Here is a 17,701-nt window from a genome sequence, read left to right as displayed (position 1 = left end):
GATACCGTCGATGCTCTCGCCAATCACTTGTGAGCCACCATCACTCGACCATGAGCTGAGAATTGGATGACAAACAAGGCAAAAAGCCGCACCAGAGGTTTCACGTACATCCAGGAAAAAAGCGAGAGACCAATCAAGACGGGTGACGCCAGATACCACAAGTGGACCACAAAAAACTGTAAGACAGAACTATAAAATTTGGAATAAATTTGTGCCTTTATTTACTTATCGGAGTATAGACGGCAAGAAATCCAACCCGTGGTTTTCTTTTCATGTTGCATTGGGTATTAAAATCAAGCAATTTTGAAAAAAAAACAATATTAGCAAATTTAGCCACCCCAAACTCCAATTTGTTAGACAACGAATTTATTCTTACGATTTCGTGATAAAAGGTCACCAATAACCCCTGCTGTTGAAATTTTAGAACTGAAAAGACATCGATTTTGAAAATTCGTTTACTTACAGGCAAATCTAGCTTGATCTTTTTTTGACTCATACTCCTTTTTTTCGGATAATTTCTTCGGTTGCCGATAACCTACCCATTATAATTTTTTTTAGTTCAAAAACCCTGAGGCTTGGAGTTAGAGCAAAACTTCTGAAATTCACATATCTTTTTCCGCCAGATTGCAAAGAAAAGCAAGTAGTACTATCTTAACAAGTCTCAGCGAAATAGAATAATTTTTAGAAAAGGGAGCTGAGAAACCTTTATATATACTTAGACTTGAAATATTACAAATCTTTTTCCGCCAGATTGTAAAGAAAAGCAAGTAGAACTATCTTGAAAAGTCTCAGCGAAATACAGTCTTTTTTGGAGAAGGGAGCTGAGAAACTTTTTAAGAGAAAAAAAAACATCGATTTTGAAAATTTTTGGTCGAAAGTTGGTAAATTCAGACAAAATGGTCCATTATGGTTACATAGCAAAAATATGACCTCAGATATGAGAAAAAGAAAGTGAGCACATAATGCTATATTGTTCAATTTTGAAAATCTTTGGTCAATTTTGAGGTAAATCAAAAAATTTACAAAATCAATGCCGAATATTGATAAATCGTACTTTCAAGCTTAAAACCGTCCAGTTTACTGGATTACCGTTCCGTAATCAAGAATTTGCAAAATTGACCGAAATTTGAAAAATTGGACAGATAATGGTTTGAGATATAAACTCACAACCTCCGGCTCAAAAAAAAAATTGTCTTCTTATTATCTTCGTATCTCGTTTTCGTACCGTACCGTCCGCTTCTTTTTCGTTCCTTAACTTCGTTATTCACAATTCCCGTTCATTTTTCATCAACGTCGCTCTCCCAAAATTTTGTTTTTCGTTTTCGTCTCCAATCATTCCGTTTTTTTCTTTCATTCAGAGTTGTTTTTCTCCGCTTAATTTTTCCTTCGATGTAGTATGTTATATGTGATGAAGTATGATGTTGTTTTTGCTGCAGTATGTTGAGTATGCTAGTATGCTGCTTTGTTGTTTAGGTCTTATAGCTTTCTAGGGTGTGACTTAAGTTTATTCTCGAGTTACGGCTGGGTTGTCCTTTGACTTTTCAACACTACTAATTTACTAGCCCTTCTGTTGTAGTTTATTAAATTTTGCTGTAGTTTGTTTAATAACGTTAGTATTCTGATTGTTTGTTACGGTTTGGATTTTGCTAGGATGGGACTTAAGTTTATTCTGGAGTTACGGCTAATAAATTTCTCGACCTTTTCATCCTTTTAGTGTACTACTGCATTGCCGTAAAATAGTTTGTTGTTAAATTTGTCGTTATAGACCCATTATGAACTATATTAGATTGTCTTGCAGTAGCTTCTTTACTTCTTCCTAGGGTGTGAGTATTTGAAGGCACTGGGACAGCCATTAGTGAACCCACTTAGTGCAGCCAATGTGAAGAGCACCACTTTCTCAAACAAGAAGATCTGTATCTCAGTCAGCGCTACAGCTAATTCAGTATCAGATCCCGGTGGAGTGCATAATGGCCGCAGGAGGTGGAGCCAGTTCAATCGAAGCGTCTGGCAGTGTCCTCTCATCCCTGAAAGAGGCAAATCTGGCCACTGAGACTGGATTGGTTGTTTTGGATACCGTCGATGCTCTCGCCAATCACTTGTGAGCCACCATCACTCGACCATGAGCTGAGAATTGGATGACAAACAAGGCAAAAAGCCGCACCAGAGGTTTCACGTACATCCAGGAAAAAAGCGAGAGACCAATCAAGACGGGTGACGCCAGATACCACAAGTGGACCACAAAAAACTGTATCTCGTTTTCGTACCGTACCGTCCGCTTCTTTTTCGTTCCTTAACTTCGTTATTCACAATTCCCGTTCATTTTTCATCAACGTCGCTCTCCCAAAATTTTGTTTTTCGTTTTCGTCTCCAATCATTCCGTTTTTTTCTTTCATTCAGAGTTGTTTTTCTCCGCTTAATTTTTCCTTCGATGTAGTATGTTATATGTGATGAAGTATGATGTTGTTTTTGCTGCAGTATGTTGAGTATGCTAGTATGCTGCTTTGTTGTTTAGGTCTTATAGCTTTCTAGGGTGTGACTTAAGTTTATTCTCGAGTTACGGCTGGGTTGTCCTTTGACTTTTCAACTCTACTAATTTACTAGCCCTTCTGTTGTAGTTTATTAAATTTTGCTGTAGTTTGTTTAATAACGTTAGTATTCTGATTGTTTGTTACGGTTTGGATTTTGCTAGGATGGGACTTAAGTTTATTCTGGAGTTACGGCTAATAAATTTCTCGACCTTTTCATCCTTTTAGTGTACTACTGCATTGCCGTAAAATAGTTTGTTGTTAAATTTGTCGTTATAGACCCATTATGAACTATATTAGATTGTCTTGCAGTAGCTTCTTTACTTCTTCCTAGGGTGTGACTTAAGTTTGTTCTGGAGTTACGGCTAGGTTGTTTGCTTGAGTTTTTGCTAACATAGTTCTTTCCGAACTCATTTCCCGCCCGTTCTTTCCCACCGTTCCGGTTCGTTTGTTTTCCCACACGTCCCGTTTCCGTTTTGTCGCGCATTGCTCGCTCGACCTCTCGTCTGTCCCGTTTCCGTCACGTCGCGCGTTGCTCGCTCAACTTTCCGTTCGTAACGTCTCCGTATCGTCGCGCGTTGCTCGCTCGACTTTCCGTCCGTAACGTCTCCGTTTCGTCGCGCGTTGCTCGCTCGACTTCCCGTGTGTCCTTTGCCTCCCTCCGCGTTGAGCGCATAGCGTTCAGCGCTCCACTTCTGTTTTTATCGGGCACAGTGTGCTCGACGACCTTCTTTGCTCTTTGGCTGGTTTGTTTTACAGACTGTCTACAGTTTGCCGTGTCTGGTGTCTTTTGCGTTGGGTTTGTTTTACTTGGATTTGATTTGTTTGGAGTGTGCATATAATAGGTAACCGTGTGCTGTGGTAGTTTTGCTGGTATTTGGAAATAATAACATCGCGATGTCTAATAGTCTTGATCAAAAAGTCAAAAAGTTGTTAGCTGCCAGGTCAAAGCGTGAATCTGAATTGCATGCTATACATGAAGATATTCTTCATTGTATAAATAGCCAAAGTAGGCGAGTGAAAGTTGAAAGCCTAGTAACAAAGTGCAACGAAGCATTTATGACTGTTGTAAACAAAAATGAGGACCTGATTGCATTTGCTGAAAAAACGGAGGATCCAAGTGTACTTGTTCCTTCATTAGAGTCTTACTTGGAGGCAATGACAACTAAGAACGACAAGATACTCACTTCAGCAAGAAACTACATCAACTCTGCTGATGATAAAGCGAGTGAGTAACATGATTATGTTATTGCTAAAATGAAGCGCGAAGAAATTGAAAAACAGAATGAGGCAGCCATTCGCCTTGCTAAACAGAAAAAGCAAATGGAATTGGATGAACTGGAGGAAAGCAACAGGAAACGGTTGGCAGAGGCAACTCTGCAAGAACTTCAATTGCTGGACGCTGTTTCCAAAGGTAGCCAATCTGAAACAACTGCAAGTGCTAGGAGCTCAATGAGAAGTGAAAAGGCTGTCCAAGACTGGATCAACACTTCACTTGCTTTAAGTTTTCACAATGAGGAGAAAACTAGTGAACCACAGGTTATGATTGACCCTCCAGAATGTCCTAGCCACAACAACGGCAAAACAGTGGAAGATCAGAAAACTGAAGTTTCAAGGCATTCTATTCCAAAAAATTGTCGAGGCAATTAAATTTTAAGCAATGAGACCTTGCAGCAACTCGACCCCTATTATACTCCACCTGAAAATTTTTTGGCTGCTACTAACACACAGGCGTTGTACCAGGCGCACCTAAGGGCGCAAATGGATCAAACAGGCCAACAAGGCATGGCGCTTCCAAGCATAACCAACCAAGTAACCGCGTATAGTCACCCGCCTTCTGTACACGCCCCAGGGGCTTCTTCACCACCCATTCAACAGCCCATTCCACCACAGCCGTTCGCACCGCAAGTAAATTAAAATAATGCCTCCAAGTTAATTCCCAACGCACAACTTCAATTCTCAAGGGGACCTGAAACATCAAGTCTTCCTAAGAATGATTCAGCCCCGCGTATATTCTCCCGACAACAAATTAATTTTGTCCCCCGAGCACCAAACGCCACTCTTCCTCCTTTTCTGTCAACAAATCATCCAGCCCCAGCAATAAATGTTCCCTCGCACCCAAGCGCCCCACCAAGTCCAAACACTCAACAGCACAACTCCGAACCCGCTCATCCTAACGACCTTCCCATTCCGAACCCAGTCTTCGCACCTAACATCACTGCTCCCATCCCACACGCCCCTTTGAGTAATCAGCCTCTCGTCAACGAAACTTTTCAAAATAATAATAACCGAGTACACAAAGTTGTACGTTCTGTTGTTCCGCCTGTCCCAAATATGCCCACTATTCCTCTTGGCCAAAGTTTTGTGCCAAATATGAGTAATTGGCGTTTTCCGCAGCACAGACCGTCATTAGTCAACCAAGACATTAGTACCGAAAATAATGTTGCTCCAAATGTACAGGCACACATCGCACCATCAGTTATTAATTTTCCACAACAAATACATTCGAATTCACCCCTTTTGATTGATATGCAACCACCATCAGGTGCATAGCAGGAAAACCCAATCGCGACTACTAGTAATGTTGTACCTGGTCTAGCCACTCCTGTTTTTCAGCCAGCATACCCTTATGTTGGGCCCACACCGTTGAGTTGGAGTGGTCCGCAGGTGTCTGCACCTGCCCCTCCGATACCGGAAAATGCGTCATTGATTAAGATGTTGGCTGACGCAATAAACAGCAAGAAAAATGACCCCTTGCCAGAATGGAAACTTGCTCAGTATAATGGCGATCCATTACAATGGCACGATTGGTATGGTCAATTCAAAAGCGCGATTGACTCGCAAACGCTCACTGATGACGTTAAATTGACATACCTTAAAACACTCGTCACCGGTAAAGCAAAGATTGCAATCGCCGAGTTTGCTTACTGTGGTTTAATGTACAAGGATGCACTAAGGACTTTAGAACGTAAATTTGGCCAGCCACAGGCAGTCGTAAGTGCACACTTGGATAAACTAATCAATTTTCCGCCTCTCAAAATGCACAATAGTGATAACATCATTAACTATTCTGCAGCCATATCCAGCCTCGTTGGGGTTTTCAAGTCATTATCATATGATGCTGACTTGAAGAGCGCTTCCCTACTTAACCAAGCGGTACAGAAGTTACCACCAAACATGGAAGAGTCATGGTCACTCTTTACGGTTAAGAAGCACTGGGTCAAGCCTACCCTCCTTGACTTTAACGATTGGCTTAAAGAAAAGGCTGAGGCCCATGATCTTATGAAACAAAGCGCAACCAAGGCCAAACCTGAAGAAAACATCACTTCAGTAACCAAGACCAAAACAGCCTCAAAAGTGTTTGCATTAAATTCGCAGCAAAGGGAAACAAAGAAGCAAATGCCATCTGCTTCCACAAATACTTACTTTCGATGCATTGTATGCAAAGGTAACCACCGGTTATGGGAGTGTCGAGTTTTCAAGGAAAAGACTCCAACCCAGAGAGCTAAGTTGGTGGCGGATAACAAACTTTGCTTTTCGTGCTTACGGGACAAGCACACATTCCGCCAGTGCCCTCAACCAAGAAAGTGCCGAGCAGAAGGGTGCAATAGTTCGCATAACACACTATTGCATGGAGCAGATAGGGTTTTCCCAACAAAACAGTCGACAGATTCCAATACCATTCAACCTTCTGGCAACACAGGTCAAAGTAAAGCAACTTCTAGTCAACTCCAGCCTAATAAGACCACAACAATGTCATCTGTTGCTGACGTTAAGGGGCTCCTTCAGGTGACTGAATTGCAGTTGGTCAATTCGTCCGGTTTAGATACCAAGGCTTTAGTTTTGTGTGATACCGCCTGCAGTAACTCTTGGGTGGCCCGTAGTCTCGCAGATAGACTCGGTTTGCACGGTAAAGCACTAAAGCTAACTGTCAAGGGTATTAATACCGAAGAAGTAGTTGATACTAGGGTTGTTGAAGTTACTGTGAAACCAAGAGAACAACAAGATTTCGAACCATTCACCGTCAACCCTTTCGTTAAAGAGAGTCTGAACGTCGGCTCAGATATAATTAATGTACAGGCCCTGCAAGAGACTTACCCACACTTAGCAGTCCTTGATCCCGTAACATATTCCTATAAGGACATTGAGATGATACTCGGACAAGATGTCTATCATGCCATCCGCCCGTTAGAATACTTCTCTGCCGATGAGAAGCGTTCACCCGTTGCCGTACGCTTGCCCATAGGTTGGGTCTTAAGCGGTCCGTTACCATCAAGTTCGTGTTTAACCTCAACGTGCTTTAAAGTGAATATCGAACAAGACAATGAGTTAGCAAGTCAAGTAAAGTCATGGTACGACATTGAATCATTCGGGGCAAACAAGCAGGTCGACTCAAGATCTGCAGCAGACGCAAGGCCTCACGAAATCCTTGAGAGTACCACCATACACAATGGCCTGAGATACGATGTCGGAATGCTGTGGGCAGCAGACAACATCCAGCTACCAAATAATTACTTCTCCTCCCTTGTGCAACTAAAATCGCTGGAAAAACGCTTGGCCAAGGATGAAGACCTCAGAGAGAAGTATACTAGTACCATCAAGGAAGACCTAAATAAGGGGTATGTAATTGAGGTTCCGGACGCCCACAAGGTTGAGAGCCGGTCCGATAAAGAGTGGTACCTACCACACCATCCGGTTTTAAACCCGAACAAACCAGGTAAGGTGCGTAGGGTGCTCAATGGAGCAGCAAAATTTCATGGCGCCTCACTGAATAAATCTTTGCTCACTGGCCCTGATCTGCTCCAAAATCTTATTTACGTACTTCTTCGCTTCCGACAACATCCATATGCCGTCTCCGCCGACATCGAGGGAATGTTTCTACAGGTTGGCGTGTTACCATCAGATCAACCATCACTTCGCTTTCTGTGGCGGGCGGACCCCACAACTGACGTTGTAGTGTATCAATATACGCGCCATATAATCGGGGCTAAAGACTCGCCCACATGCGCCAACTATGCATTACAACGCACTGCGAGAGACAATGCCAAGTTTTACCCAGAAGCTGCAAAAGCCGTCCTTGAAAACTTCTATATGGACGATTACCTTGACTCAGTGGAATCTCCCGAGAAAGCCATCAATAGATCGAAGGAATTGGTACATCTTCTCCATCTCGGTGGGTTCAAGCTTACAAAGTTCGTAAGCAATGTACCAAATCTGGCTGACCGAATTGATGGTTCCCCTCAATCTACTGAGCCCAAGGTTATTGTTTCATGTCAGGAGGGTTCATCGCATGTGCTAGGGTTAAAGTGGGATCACACTAATGACACTTTAGTTGTGAGTCGGGGTACAAGCTGCGCTATCACCAAGTCCCTCACGCAACGCTTGGTCCTAAGTCTTGTCTCGAAAGTCTTTGACCCAATTGGTCTGGTCGCACCGTTTACCGTCGGTGCGCGACTGCTCTTAAAAGATATCTGGCGTGTCACAGGACAGCAATGGGATGACGAGCTCCCACAGGACATGGTTCAAAAATTTTTGGTTTGGAGTGCGGACTTGAAATCAAAGCTTGAAAACATCAAAATTCCTCGAAGTTACTTTAGTGAACCCTTTGATAATATAGAGTTGCATATGTTCGGTGACAGTTCGCAGGATATTTTCAGTGCGGTCGCATTCTTGCGAGCCCGTGTAAAAACACCTACGGGCCAAGAAAAAACAGAGCTTGCGTTTGTTTTAGGGAAAGCGCGCGTGGCGCCAATGAAAGTAATGACTATCCCAAAACTCGAACTACAAGCAGCTCTACTTGCCGCTCGACTGGAAAGAGAAATTACACAAGCACTTACAATACCTGTCAACCAAGTATTCATGTGGACAGATAGCACGACCGTTCTCCAATGGATTAACTCTAATGAAAAGCAACCAATCTTTGTTGCAAACCGCGTTTGTGAAATTTTGGAGTATACCAGCGTTGACCAATGGAACAACGTCGCAACTAAGGATAATCCAGCTGACGCTGGCACGCGTGGAATGTCCGCTGAGGTTTTGCAACTAAGCAGTTGGGTCAATGGTCCACATTTCTTAACTAACTCAAGGTTCCCTTTCGTGCCGAACAAAGACGTCATTAATAACATCAAACTTGGCGTCAACCAAGCAGTCATTATAGAAAACACTGTTTCTCTCGCTACATCTGTTAAAAAACAGACAACTCCCGTTCCGTCGTTATTCCCATTTGATAAGTTTAGTTCTTATCAAAAGTACTTGCGCATTGCTGCATACGTTCTCCGGCTTTTGCCGAAACATGCCGGCTACCGTAACCCCGATGGTAGCATTACTGACCCTACTGAGCTTGACGAAGCCGAGCGTCATCTACAGTACTTGGTGCAAGGAGAGTCTTTTGAAGCCGAAAGAAAAGATCTTCTTGACAATAAATTCGTTAAACGGAGTAGCCGAATTGCTCCACATTCACCGTTTATTAGTCCAAATGGGCTAATCCGTTCCTCGGGCCGCATCAAGCGGTTAATTGAAGTTGGGTTTAACGTTAAGTACCCAATCATCTTAGATGCACGCCATCCGTTTGTAAAACTATTCCTTGAACACACGCACGTAAAGCATTATCATCAGGGCGTTGAATACCTAAGATCAATTGTGCAGGAAAACTACACAGTACTGAAACTAAGATCATCCTTGCGTTCCATCAAAGCACACTGCCTGAGATGCCGAGAATTACAAGCTGTAACCATGAAACCAATCATGTCTGACTTACCTAAGGAGAGACTTGCTTACCAGTCTCCTCCCTTCACGAACACTGGCGTTGACTACTTTGGGCCATTCTATGTTACTGTCCGCCGTACTACTGAGAAAAGGTGGGGCTTCCTCTTCACCTGTCTCACTACTCGCGCTGTCCATGTCGAGATAGTTACATCCATGGACACCAGTTCTTGTGTTATGGGAGTTGAGCGGTTTGTGTCACGTAGGGGTACACCTGCCATGATTTGGTCGGACAACGGCACTAACTTTATTGGAGCGGAGAAAGAACTCCGAGAAAGTATTGAAAAGTGGAACGTTGTCAACATTGCAGCTGAGCTCGCTCACAAAGGTATAAAATGGAGATTCAATCCACCCAGCGCACCACATCAAGGTGGTATCTGGGAGAGGTTGGTACGCAGCTTCAAGCGCGTGTTGTATACTATTCTTGGCACGCGTCGCCTCACGGATGAGTTACTGCATACTACTTTTTGTCTCGTGGAGAATGCTCTCAATTCGCGCCCTTTAACACCAGTAAGCGCTGATCCGAGTGATTTGAACGCTTTAACGCCCAACCATTTTCTTCTAGGAGAATACACTACCGGTATTCCGTCTGTTGTCGGCAATAATGAGCTTGACCATCGTAAACGCTACGCCCGTGCGCAGTCGTACGCTAATGCGATCTGGTCCCGTTGGATCAGAGAGTACGTACCGACGCTGAACCGACGCTCTAAGTGGCAGACGCCTGCCGAGCAACACCTTAAGACCGGTGACTTGGTTTGGATAGTTGAAGAAACCAACCCTAGGGGTTACTACCCAACTGCTCGGATTGTGGAACTCCGCTACGGCTCCGATAGCGTCGCGCGCTCCGCTGTTTTACGCACGCCGACCGGTTCACTCGTCCGCCCGCTTGTAAAACTTGTACTAGTTTTCCCAACATCTTCCGGGCCGGAGGATGTTACGAAGTAAATAAGTAAGCGAGATTATTAGCCAATCAGAATCGAGTATTCAAATGCGTACGTTCTGAATTAATAAAATACGTTCTAATATACGTAGAAAGTTCCAAAAAAGTTCATTTAACCTAATTTTAAGTAAATATAACCACTATATGTATCGATTAAGCTGGTTTTAGGCTTAATATTTTTAGGTTTTCTAGACACTTGCCGATTGAATACGAACTGATTTTGACGTGAATGACATCAGACAAAAAACCAGTAAAAGAGCATTGAAAAAACCTTGCCGTCTAAGTTTTCACTTGTTACATTGATCGATGTTGCTACAGACGTTGTTTGCTTATAGACTGACTATATACGTTGTGCGATTGTACGTTTTGGAGCTTATATGTTTATAGTATCTGCATTGAATCTTCCGAACTTCTGTTATTCTCCGACAGAGTCTACACTTGTGTTACCACGGAAGCTTCCCGGTGATAGAAACCGTGTTGTTTGGCGTTGCAGTTTAGATGTTTAGATGCCAATTTAAGCCACCTGAGGCTTCGGTAGAAAAATGGGGTCTTTCCTATTATAGCCCCCCCCCCCGGCTTAGTGGTCAGATAACCTAAAGCCCCCCATCATACTAATGAAACCATGAAGGGGGCTATAATTTCATGAGGGGCTATTATGGGAAAGATCCGAAAAAAAATTTAAAACATAACCGTCTTCAGTTCAAAACATAACCGTTTAAAACATAACCTGGCTTCGTCAGTAGCTAGCCACGGTTTAGTGAGGCTAGCTTTAGCTCAATTGAAGGGGAGTGAGGTGAGCGCATTGGCGGTGGGGGGGGGTTGCAACGGATGGGTTGCACCTTCACACCATAAGTATAAGTTTCCAAAAGTTTCTGCGAATCGCATACTTGGAGACTAGTGAGCTGAAAGGCTGTAAGGGAACCTAATGCCCACTGGGCGCTACCTGCTTATCCCGTTTTTGAGGACGAAAACTCAGACGAAAAATTGTTTAAGCAAAAAATTGCATAAAAAACACCAACTGGATCAATATAATTATGTTAAAAAAATGATCATAGGGTGAAGAACTGCGAGGGCGTTGATGTAAAAAATGATAAAAATTCAAAACCATCAAAACTGGTATTTACGCAAACAAATTATACTTCCTCTAGACCAATAATGCATCAACATTTTAAGCATAATTGCTGCAATAGGTTATTGGGAGAAATTCATAATTGTTATACTTTTGTTCGAGAAAATAGAAAATCGAAAAAAAATACGAAACAATTTACATTATTCAAAGTTATTTGACGAAATTCTCTTGTAATACTCTTGTTTTTTCACAGTCACAGTCTTTTGAAGGAGAGAAATTCATTAGAAACAGTTATAAAATCTAATTCACACAGCGAGATTCAATTGCACCTAAACTCACAGCAAGATTCAATTGGCGAAGTGAAATTGATTCAATGCTTTATTGCATTCTTTACAGATTTCCTGCCTGCAAAATGATGAATTCTGTAGGGGGTCTTTCCCATTATAGCCCCCCCCCCCCCATGAAATTATAGCCCCCCATTATGATATAATTACCACGTTTGGGGGGCTATAGGTTATCTGACCACTAAGCTGGGGGGGGGGGGGGCTATAATGGTAAAGACCCAGAGTTATTTCTGCAGAAACTATAGTTGGCTTGTTTTAGCAAAAATCAGGACAATTGGGGAAAAAAGTTCTCGTGGAGACGAATTTGGCTTAATTCTATGTTTTTGGTTAGGTTTAATAAATCTTGGCATTTGATTTTCCAGACAGCCTAGTGAATCGATACTTGATACACCTTGATGAGACATGCATGATCTCTACATCTCTCGCAAAATTTGAAATATCTTCATGAGAACATAAATTACCTACAATTCACCCTATATCATGATAAGATCTTCATAAAGACTACGGTACACATCTTGAAGTTTTCATAGCAAGAGCCACGTCAACAACATGGCATGATTTATCATGTTTTAGCATGTTTTTTTTTATCAAAGTGTATCGACTTTCGGTTCACTTGTTGTATCTTGAGATAAAATATGTTCGCCAATGGCGAATTAGTTATGACTGAGCCGACCGTTTCGAACAACATATCAAAATTGGGTTTCGAAGACAGTTATTTCTGCCCTCGGACCTTTTTTATAAATTGATTCAGATTGATTTTTTATTTAGGTAATGTGATTCAAATGAAATCTGTATTCTAAAGTGCTTATAATAGCTCTATAACGGAGGACAAAACTTAAACAACGTTCTTTTCTCTGCCAAAATTATAGTTTTCAGTGGCGAAATGTATCGAAAAAAATCAGGAAACCTCACAACTAGGATAAATTTTTGGGAGTTATTACAATAATAAAGTAGGAGGATGTCAAGGTAAGAGAATTTTAAGTTACTCCTACACAAAAGCAAAGACGATATCTATGCCAGATGTATGGTAGTACGGGGATTACAGGTTCTATCCGGTTATCACCAAGTGGGAGGAAAGGATAAACATGTTGGAATTTTAACAATAAGATGTTCAAATAATTAGAGTCAGAATAATGGGACTCTGAATTCACCGTCTTGAATTTAATGCAATTAATACTTAGAATAGGACAAAATCTCAAGTGAATGCTGTTATATGAATATGGTAACCTGGTAGAGCAGGGTTCAGTCCTTGTCTATGACTTTGCCCATTTAGTCCATACATCTTAACATTTACTCCACCCTTGTCTAAGCCGTAATAAACAACTGGATAGTCACCTTGACCTTTCTGGAACTTCTCAGAGTCCATTTTTAGTCGATTATGCCGTTTCCAGATTTCCTAATGCAGATCTTTTCCGTTCTTTCCCCTTTAGCTTAGTGAGTATTTGTTTATTATTGGCAACCTCCTACCTGATGAATGGGCTATTTTGAAAACATGGAAACACGCTCTAACACAACACACAGTTCGTAACTGGGGTGATAAATTGAGGTATAACTTTAAGCGGAAAAGATCCCAGAAAAAAATTTGAAAGAATTTTTTTTGCTCTAATAATTATTTGATCAACTAAATTTTAAAATGGAAACAAGTTTTCAGCCGGAATAGCTGTCAAATATTATTCTGTAGCTAGAGAGCATATATAAATGATAAGAAACTGCGGGACAATTTGCGCCGGGTTGATCATACAATGAAGTCCCCTAATTTTGCTTTAGAGCATTATTTTAACCACCATAGTTTTATCCAACAACACGAGGGCACTTGAGCTCGTCTGCTGGGTACAAAGCTGGAGGATTGCTTATATTCATGTTCTAATCTTATTTGAAACCGATGGAAAAATATTTTTTGTTACTATAGGAGAACGAAATGCAATTTTTACAAATTTCAAATTCAATATTAGGTTTTTTGCCTCCTTTCAACTTTAGATTTTCTCTTACTGCAACAATGCAACACTGATGTGAAAAATTTGCCCTCTATGCGTATGTTAGAACATAAATCTTATTTGCCCTAGGTTTTCAGTACCCTCCAGACAGCACTGGCAATTATCTTTGTGGTCACAAGATTGAAGCAATTCCTTCTTGGAAGACGATTTACCCTACAGACTGACCACAAACCACTCAAATATCTCTTTGCACCAGACGAGGAGATCCCGAAGACAGCACCAGCGAGAATCACAAGATGGGCAATAGCTCTAATGAGTTTCGACCATGAGTTGAAGTACACGCCAGGAGAGCAGATACCCCATGCAGATGCTTTGAGCAGAATGGAATTTGACGAAAACGAATTGGACAACGATCGAGTGTGCTTCGCAATCAATAACATCTACTTCGCCCAGAGTGATTTGGTGACCCATGCAGAAATCAAAACTAAAATTGGAACAAACAGATTCTTCCAGGACAGAATGAAACGAATCAAAAGCGGCAATTGGAAACAATGTTCAGAAGCGGAAAAAGGATTCGAACAACAGAAAGATGCACTTACTTTACATAATGGAATCATCTTCAGAGGTTTTGTTCCTTTCATTCCACCCAAACTACGACACTTGGTTTTGGCTAAAGCGCATGAGACACATCCCGGGAAGAATGCAACTGAGGCATCAGTCAGAATGATAGCTTGGTGGCCTGGCATTACCCAAGACGTTCAACACTTTGTTAGTAAATGTAAAAATTGTCAAATGAACAGGCCTAGCCTGGGAAAAACAGTCTCTTCGTGGCCAGAAGCCGACGTTTGGGAACGGCTCCCAATGAATTGGGGTTATGTTCAGGACCAAGGCAATATATTAGTAATTGTTGACGCGGGTTCTGGCTGGATAGAAGCTTTCCCCGTGGGAAATAGAACATCAGAAACAGTTAAAATACATCTTAGTCAAATCTTTGCAAGATTTGGAATACCGAAAACTTTAGTATCTGATGTTTATCTTATCTGAATTTTTATCTGGTATCTGAATTTGTGAGTGGTGACCTTAAACAGTGGTGTGAATCACTGGGAATTAAGAAAATAGTATCACCCGTCTATCATCCAAGAGCTAATGGTTAGCTGAAAGAGCAGTTCAGACAGTGAAGCGGGCACTTCAAGCGTGGAGTCCCAACCTTAATGTGTCATTTGGAGCATTCCTGCAAAGGGCACTGATGACGCATCGCAACACTTCAAAGACGAGGAGCAAAACTCCAGTTGAACTCTTGTTGGGACGCAGAGTGAGACTACCAGCAATAGCAGATTTCGACTTGTGTGAACCCATTCTATTCAAGGCCAACGAAAACAAAAAGACAGTTCCTGCTAGGAGAACGAAATGCAATTTTTACAAATTTCAAATTTCATATTAGGTATTTTACCTCCTTTCAACTTAAGATTTTCTCCTACTGCAACAATGCAACAGTGATGTGAAAAATTTGCCCTCTATGCGTATGTTAGAACATAAATCTTATTTGCCCTAGGTTTTCAGTACCCTGACACGACGGCGCCTGCACCAGAGTGGTGGCTAAAAGTCCCGAAGGGGTCTAAGATTTACGTTCAACTTAGTTAGAGAGTCAGTGTTTAAAATCACATCAAATTTATCCCAGTTTATGAAAACCGAAGGCAATTTCGATACTCTTTTACGTTGTCTGGGGTTAATTTTTCTAATATATATATATATATATATATATATATATATATAAGAAATATTTGAAATTTCAAATATTCAAATTATGAAAAGACTCAAATTACGGAAATAGACCTAATTTGAATTTTTTCCTTCAATTTATGAAAAGATACAAAAATGTTTTCAATGTAATGGCCTTTTGACAAGTCAGAATTCTCAACCTGAAAAAGTAAGTTCAATACAAGCTTTAAAAAGTTAAAGCATAAGAAAAAATTGCTTTATTACTATTAACAGTTACTCCAACAAAAGAAGAGCACATCGGGAGACAAAACAGTGATTTGAGAATTTTATTTCATCAGTTAGCTAATCTATAACATAACTATATTATAGTCGTTCATCTTTTATCAGATTTTCATCGAGATTGACACTTATAGAATTAGTTAGAAATGACAGTCAGAGATTTTAATTCGTCAGTTAGCTCATCTATAATAAACAAAACTATATTAGAGTCATTCATCTTATATTAGATTTTCATTGAGACACTTATTGAATGATATTTTGTTTATTTTTTTTTCAGTTTAGCAAATTAGACGAAAACAAGCAACTTACAGCACTTTTGAAAAAATTTGCCCAGAAAATACATTTAGATTTAAAATAAGTGTATGTTAAAATTACTGGAAAAAGATACGAGAAATCAATTGAATTGCTACGCTTTTTCTAAAAAATGATAATTCTTCAAGCTTCTGGTAGAAAATCTGCTCAAAATTTTTACTCGCAACAGCTTTTAAATTCAAGAGTTCTGCGACCGTGTTGATGGCAAGCATGTATTCGCGCAGACTGCTATATTTCAAAGATTGTCACAAAACAGAAAGTCAAGTTCTTAGTATTTTTTCGCCTACAATATATCTCTATGGAGCAAACGAAATCTGGTTGCTTTACACTTTTTGCTACTTTGTCTGGGCAAAACCAGCTGCTCATTGTTGCATCATCATGGTTGCATGACTTGCAAAATTCTACGTTATATTGCGAAGAAGCGTTCTCCCAGTGACGAGATCCGGTTCAATCAACCTATACGTGGTTGTGTTTGGGATCGGATCATTCGTCAGCTGAACAAGTATTACGCTAATTGACGCTCATTGGCACCATTTTTGTTTCATAGCTGCTACCGAGTTCTAAGGAGTTAATTTACACACCATTGCAAATGATATAAACACACCAACTTATTGTTCCAACTTTTTTTCCAAAATGGGGAATATATATTCGAGGCTGGCTTTTTGACTTTTTGTTTACGCATCGTGGAGAAAAAAAAGAGAAACATTTGGTAGCCCTTAAATGCTAGTTTTGACTTTAATTGAAAAATTGCTAACTTTATCTGAGATTTAAAAAGGGGAGGGTACTTTAAAAATTGGAAGAAAAACAGAACAGAAAAAAATTAGGGGTTGAAAGAAGGGTGTGTGAGTATAAAATTATTTCTATATAATTTTTCATGAAATTGTCATTAAACTACTTTTATAGAAATTACACCAGATTACAAAAACTTGCTTTAATAATTTCGCTTTTTGTATTCGCATCGAAATTAGAAATATGGAAGTTTCTTTTTGTCGCCATTAGAGGTTGAATTTGACACTAAAATGCTAAAACTACAAAAATTAATGCATGTTCAGATAGATGAGCTGTTCAAAAAATTAAAAGAAAACAGGAGAAGGGAAAAAGCAAAAGTTTGGGGGATGGGGTGGAACCGAGGACGACATTAAGTTTTTTTTTAAAAAAAATAGTACAAGTGCTAAAAAAAGATTATGAGTCAGTAAATTATATAACTACAATTGTTCTCTTTTTATATTGATCTGTCCGACAGAAAACAGAATTCCTCGATAAAAATTGAGTATTTAAAAGACATAAGAAAAAGATGAAAACAGTTTGTTTTTCACTTTTCGCCAGATGTTTCCCCTCTTCGTACTCATTTCACATTTTCTGCAGTTCAAAAGGTTGTTTATTCCATCCAAACACAAAAAGGTTTAGAATACGAGATCCGAATAGTTGTTAGAAACTATGAAATTTGGGAAAAAAATTAAATTGACTCTTCTATTGGAACAAGAAATATCTTTCAGACAGTTTATTGGCCTATAATTAGTTGACTTCATTTGCCAGAGGCTTATGCAATTGGGATACACCTTGCTTAGAAAAAAACAACAGAAAACAATTTCTGAGAGAAAAAGGAAAACAATAAACAAAACAAAAAATTCAACAGTGGCTGCTCTAGTAAAAAAATTTTTCAAATTAACGTCTGCTTATCGTGGAAAATTTAATCCAACGGCAGAAGTAGAAGAAAATGATAAATTATTTGATTTGAAATGAAAAATATCAAATACTTTTACATAAAACAATAAATTAATTCTAAAAATTTCTGAGGTGGCCCAAGAGTAGTTCTT

General features: G+C 40.2%; 1 protein-coding gene across 1 annotated transcript in view; it reads right to left on the bottom strand.

The window, feature by feature from the left end:
• LOC142356312 (uncharacterized) overlaps nucleotides 1–13,006 on the bottom strand; it is a gene marked incomplete at its 3' end in the record, with an annotated part of 30,348 nt that extends 17,342 nt beyond the window's left edge. Inside the window, exon 1 of the mRNA XM_075408247.1 lies at nucleotides 12,868–13,006. Within this exon, the coding sequence (XP_075264362.1) occupies nucleotides 12,868–13,006 (139 nt within the window). The remainder of the gene's footprint in view (nucleotides 1–12,867) is intronic.
• Between the last annotated feature and the right edge of the window lie 4,695 nt (nucleotides 13,007–17,701).

This window comes from Convolutriloba macropyga, unplaced genomic scaffold (genome assembly GCF_964194025.1).
Source record: "Convolutriloba macropyga unplaced genomic scaffold, txConMacr16.3 SCAFFOLD_664, whole genome shotgun sequence".
NCBI classification, from domain to species: domain Eukaryota; kingdom Metazoa; phylum Xenacoelomorpha; order Acoela; family Convolutidae; genus Convolutriloba; species Convolutriloba macropyga.
The sequence above is the reverse complement of the archived record's forward strand: the minus strand, read 5'-3'. Positions and strand labels throughout refer to the sequence as shown.